Source organism: Neovison vison, chromosome 7 (assembly GCF_020171115.1).
Source record: "Neovison vison isolate M4711 chromosome 7, ASM_NN_V1, whole genome shotgun sequence".
In the NCBI taxonomy this organism is placed as follows: domain Eukaryota; kingdom Metazoa; phylum Chordata; class Mammalia; order Carnivora; family Mustelidae; genus Neogale; species Neogale vison.
The window spans coordinates 113,342,016-113,347,713 of NC_058097.1; the positions used below are offsets into that span (position 1 = coordinate 113,342,016).

Sequence of the window (5,698 nt, forward strand, 5' to 3'; positions counted from 1 at the left end):
AAGCTGCTGGTAAACACAGATGACTTTTTTTTTCCCTCCCAGTATGTTACTGACCCTTTCTTTGGAGTCTTCAGTTTTCTCTGCATCTAGCATTGCAACTACATGTTGGTTTGGGGTTATTTTCTTTCTATCTCTTTCCTTCCTTAACTTAACAGCTTTATTAAAGTATAACAAACATTCAAAATACATCATAAATATATAGTCCAGTATGTTTGTTTTTACACAAATATTCTCTTCCTCTCGCTCTTCAATGTGAGACTCCTCTGTCCAGAAGTTGGAATTCGTCTCCAGATTCTTATTGTTCATACTGCTGTCGCATAAATTATAGAATTGTCTTGGGGCAGAACTAGAAGAAAGAAGAGGAAGGGGAAACCAGGAATTCTCTCACACTCTTTGATCATGGAAACACCTTTTATCAGGTTCTCAGGTCAAAAAGATGGGTTATCTATTGGAATTTCTGCATCTAGAGCAGCCACCACACAATTCTGTAATTGTAACCACCCACCCCCTCTCTCAGCTCAAAAGCACAAGAGAAAAGAGGAAAAAGTAGAAACATATCTGTGTGGGCTTCTCCAGGATTTGTCTCCCTTTCACAATCCTTCTGTTTACTTCCCAGAGTTTTTAAGTAAATGCATTTTGTATTTTATCCAGGGCGATTTTTTTCCCTAAGTTTTATTTATTTAAGTAATCTCTACACCCAACATGAGGCTTGAACTCACAACCCTGAGATCAAGAGTTGCATGGCCTTCCAGCGGAGCCAGACAGGTGCCCTGCCAGAGTTTTTGTTTTGATTTTAATTTTTTAAAGATTAATTATTTATTTGAAAAAGAGAGGGAGAGAGAGAACAAGCAGGGGTAGGGACATGGGGAGGGGGAGAGAGAATTCACAAGCAGACTCCCCACTAAGCACAGAGCCTGATGCAGAGTTCAATCCCAGGACCCTGAGATCATGACCTGAACTGAAATCAAGAGACAGCTGCTTAACCAGCTGAGCCACCCAGGTGCCCCACTTCCAGAGTTTTTAATTATAATCTGTGGGTAAGAAAATATAGTGAACTTAACCTAACTTCATCAAAGCCAAAGTTTTCAGAATATAGTCAAGAATTTTTATTCTTTATCTTTTTATGTAGAAATTCCTTTACATAAGGTTGATTATTGTTTGTTAAACATGAAACCATCCCATCCATCAGAGAACTCAGTTTTACATCAGTGTTCACACGTTGGATACCTTTGTTCTTTTGTGAAGTCCAACATCTGACAGAGATGAGGAATCTCTCAGTAGTGACTGAATTTATCCTGCTGGGCATCCCCCACACGAAGGACATGGAGAGCATGCTCTTTGTCCTGTTTTTGGGCTTCTACATCTTCACTCTTCTGGGGAACCTGCTCATCCTCCTGGCGATTGTCTCCTCCACTCGGCTCCACACCCCCATGTACTTCTTCTTGTGTCAACTGTCTGTGTGTGACATATTTTTCCCTTCTGTGAGCTCCCCCAAGATGCTCTTTTACCTCTCGGAACAGCCGGGTCATCTCCTATGCAGGCTGCGCGTCCCAGCTCTTCTTCTACCACTTCCTGGGCTGTACCGAGTGCTTCCTGTACACGGTGATGGCCTATGACCGCTTTGTCGCCATCTGCTACCCTCTGCGCTACACGGTGATCATGAGCCACAGAGCGTGTGCCAGCCTGGCCGTGGGGACCTCCTTTTTTGGCTGCATTCAGGCCACCTTTCTAACTGCTCTCACCTTCCAGTTGCCCTACTGTGGCGCCAATGAGGTGGACTATTTCTTCTGTGATATCCCAGTGATGCTGAAGCTGGCTTGCGCTGATACCTCAGCCCTGGAGATGGTGGGGTTCATCAGTGTGGGCCTCATGCCCCTCAGCTGCTTCCTTCTTATCCTCACCTCCTACAGCTTCATTGTCTGCTCCATCCTGCAGATTCGATCTACTGAGGGCAGACGCCGGGCATTTTCCACCTGCAGTGCCCATCTTACTGCCATCCTCCTCTCCTTTATGCCAGTTGTCCTTATCTACCTGCAGCCTACCCCCAATCCTTGGCTCAATGCAACTGTCCAGATCCTGAATAACCTGGTCACCCCCATGCTGAACCCCTTGATCTACAGCCTCAGGAACAAGGAGGTCAAATCATCTCTGAGGAATGTGCTACAGCAAGTAGCCTTCCTTCCTGGGAACTGATAGAGATTGGTAGCTATACTTTACCAGCATCACACTGCTTGCAAAGATACTTCCTTTTGTGTAATGTAGAGCACAGATATTGTCAATGCCCCTTTTGCAGATAAAGAAGCTAAGATTTGAAGTCATAAAGTGAATTAAGTTCACATAACTAATAAATTATCCTGCCCAGGAAGGATGATCTCTTCCCAGTTAGCAAGAGAGACTAGTCCTTCTTTTCCTCACTCTGTTTTCTTCTCCTATTTTCCTCCTACCACATTCTCTGCTTCTTTCCCCTTACTCTAGCCCTTCTTCATTTTGGCTGGCATGATTATCTAATTACACTCTCGAATGCTTGCATCAGATAAGTCACCATTTCGTGGTCTAGGAGTTGTTGAAAAATGTGCATTTGCACCACAGGGCCCCAGGTGGTGTTGTGTGACTAGTGGAATGTAAAGAAGCTGTATCAAAGAAAAGAGCTTCTGGATGAGACCTGAGGCAAGCTTCTAATGGGTGAATCAGAGATCAACCACAAGTCTGTCTGTTGGTCTTGGACCTAGCAACAGTCCATGCCTGGGAGTTAAGGCAGTGGATAAAAGAGAATGTGGACTTATTAAATAAGTCAAGCGGAGAAAGACAACTATCATATGATCTCCCTGATATGAGGGAGTGGTGATGCAACATGGGGGCTTAAGTGGGTAGGAGAAGAATCCATGAAACAAGATGGGATAGGGAGGGAGACAAACCATAAGTGACTCTTAATCTCACGAAACAAACTGTGGGTTGCTGGGGGGAGGGGGGTTGGGAGAAGGGGGGTAGGGTTATGGACATTGGGGAGGGTATGTGCTTTTGGGTAAATTGGAAGGGGAGGTGAACCATGAGAGACTATGGACTCTGAAAAACAATCTGAGGGGTTTGAAGTGGCGGGGGGGTGGGAGGTTGGGGTACCAGGTGGTGGGTATTATAGAGGGCACAGCTTGCATGGAGCACTGGGTGTGGTGAAAAAATAATGAATACTGTTTTTCTGAAAATAAATAAATTGGAAAAAAAAAAGAGAGAATGTGGAGACTAAACAGGCAGAAACTGATTAAGGGTGATTGATTCTATTGTTCTTCAGTACTACAAATCTGAGTTTGCCTTTGAGGTCCTCAGCACAGCCAGGGGGGCAATACAAAGTCTACTACTACTACTGCTCTATGCTCTATGGCGTTGGATTCTCTGCTTAGCGAAAGGCTGTGCCTTGAGTGCTCTTCCTTAACATTTCTTTGTTCTTTTGCCTAATGAGCTTAGTATGAGGGATGTGCCTTTCCAATACAAACAATAATTTGAAGAAAAGAAAGGAAATGAGAAGGAGGTCATGGGAAGAGAAGGGAAGTGGGACAAGGGAAGAGGGCAAGATGAGAAGGTAAAAGGGTAATGGCAATGCAAGAGGGTGATGGGTTGGAAGGGGGTGATGGGAAGGAAAAGGGGTGATAGCAATGGAAGAGGCTGATGGGAAGAAAGAGGGTAATAGAAAGGAAGGGGTGATGGGGAAAAGAAAGGGATGAGGAAAATGGAAGAAGATGATGGGAAGGAAGTAGGGGCAGAAGCAAAGGCAAGTCTTCTTTCCTCTTTCTTTCCAGGATCAGAGTTCATTCAGGGAATCTGCTAGACTGAACCAGCCACAACACTGGGGCCTCATGTAAGAGTGATGAGATTATGTATGTTTTTGAAAGGGAAAACATTTTTCTAGTTGCTTCTCTGTTTTTTTCTGTGCCTTTATTTTTTCTACCACACATGCTCCCTCTAGAGTCTTCAGCCAGACAAATTCATTCTTATCATCAAACACCTAGTTAAAATATAGTTTATGTGAAACTTTCTTCACCCTAGGCACATCAGGCTCCCACTTCTCTATGTTTTGAATCAGACTTTACAAACTTATCGATTCATTATGCTAGAATAAGTTTTGGCAAAGCATTTTCCAAGAGTAAAAGTAAAGTAGGTTCAGTGAGGTTAAGGACAAAGAGTCAGTTAGGGACTGACAGTACAAAATTCCTGAACAGATGAAGTTTGGTTCTCTTGCCAGGATCCTATGGGGTGTGTGTGTGTGTGTGTGTGTGTGTGTGCCTGTGTGTGTGGCAGCAGGAAACTCTATTCGGGGCTCATCCCAGAACCCTGAAATCATGATCTGAGTCCAAGTCAGATGCTCAACCAACTGAGCAACTGAGGTGCCCCAACATGGGATCCTCTTGAGTGAATGGCTAAACACTAATTTGTGAATGTGTAGGGTAGAATTCCACAAAGCTAGGCAAAGAAAAGTTCTGAAACAATTATAACAAGTAGGGGCTATAAGTAAAAATATTTCAAGTACTTGCTTAGAGCTAGAAATCATTCAAGTTCTGACCTTCCCAAGTGATGAAGTCTTAGAATATAGATAAGGTTCAGTGATGTAGAGTTTGGAGCCAATGGACAAGAAAGAATTCTTGAGACGTCTTTGGTGTAAAATGGTGGTTTGTTAAAGCACAGGGACAGGACCCGTGGGCAGAAAGAACTGCTGCCCCAGAGTTGTAAGGAGTGTTCCATTATATACTTGCAAGTTGGGATGGGGTCAGGGATGGCTTAAGTCTCTAAGGAATTTTCTAAGCAAGGTTTCCAGGACCTTGAGGGTCTAGCTATTGTTGGGGAAAAGGCTATTCATTACCAGTAATAAAACCTTTTCGTGAGACCCTTTAGATGTATATCAGTGGGCCATATGCTTGGGAATGATTGCCAACATTATCTTGGAGGGTTTAGAGATAAAGTCCGAAAGAATTGTTCAAGTAGACTTATAGGCTCCTGGTTGGGGGTAGGAGTTGGTCAGGCTAGGGTTGCCCTTTGACTTAGCAAAGCCTTAAGGTGGGAGAAGTTGAGTCCCTAGAGGAATGTCACTCTGCCTGTTTTAAGGGCTTGTTAGTGGGTAAGGAAATTTAATAATATTTCTTCTGCCTGTTTCCCACATCACAAGTAAAGAAGATATGGGACAGTTAGTGGAGATCCAAAAAGGTCACAGTTTAGGTGTGTGGTTATTTTTCCACATAACTTAAGCACATTAAAGAATCAAAAATTACCAGACAAAAAACACTTATCATGATGAGCACTGAGTAATGTATAAAATTGTTGAATCACTATATTGTACACCTAAAAGAAATACAACATTGTATGCTAACTATACTGGAATTTAAAAATTAAAATTAAAATTAAAAAAATTTTCCAGACATATAGAGAAACAGAAACACAAGGCCCATAATTAGGATTTAAAAGGTCAATATTCAAAGACCTAGAAAAGTAGAATTAGTAGACAAAAACATTACAGTTATTTTAAATTACATTTCATATTTCCAAAAGGTACATATTATGTGTTTAATGATTTAAAAAGTCTAAGGGATATTTTCTTAAAAATGTTCTACCCTTATAACTATTATCTGGAACAACAGCAATGACAAAACCACACACGAACTCAAACACACATATATACATGCTCGCACAGAACTGTGGGAAAGAGAGCCATGTT

The 5,698-nt window shown here is 42.4% G+C and overlaps 1 protein-coding gene across 1 annotated transcript; it reads left to right on the forward strand.

Moving 5' to 3' along the window:
• Nucleotides 1-1,262: 1,262 nt before the first annotated feature.
• Nucleotides 1,263-2,193, forward strand: LOC122913452 (olfactory receptor 149-like). The gene is given in 2 exon segments (XM_044260181.1): nucleotides 1,263-1,513; nucleotides 1,515-2,193. Coding segments are annotated over 2 exon segments (930 nt in total).
• The last annotated feature ends 3,505 nt before the right edge of the window (nucleotides 2,194-5,698 follow it).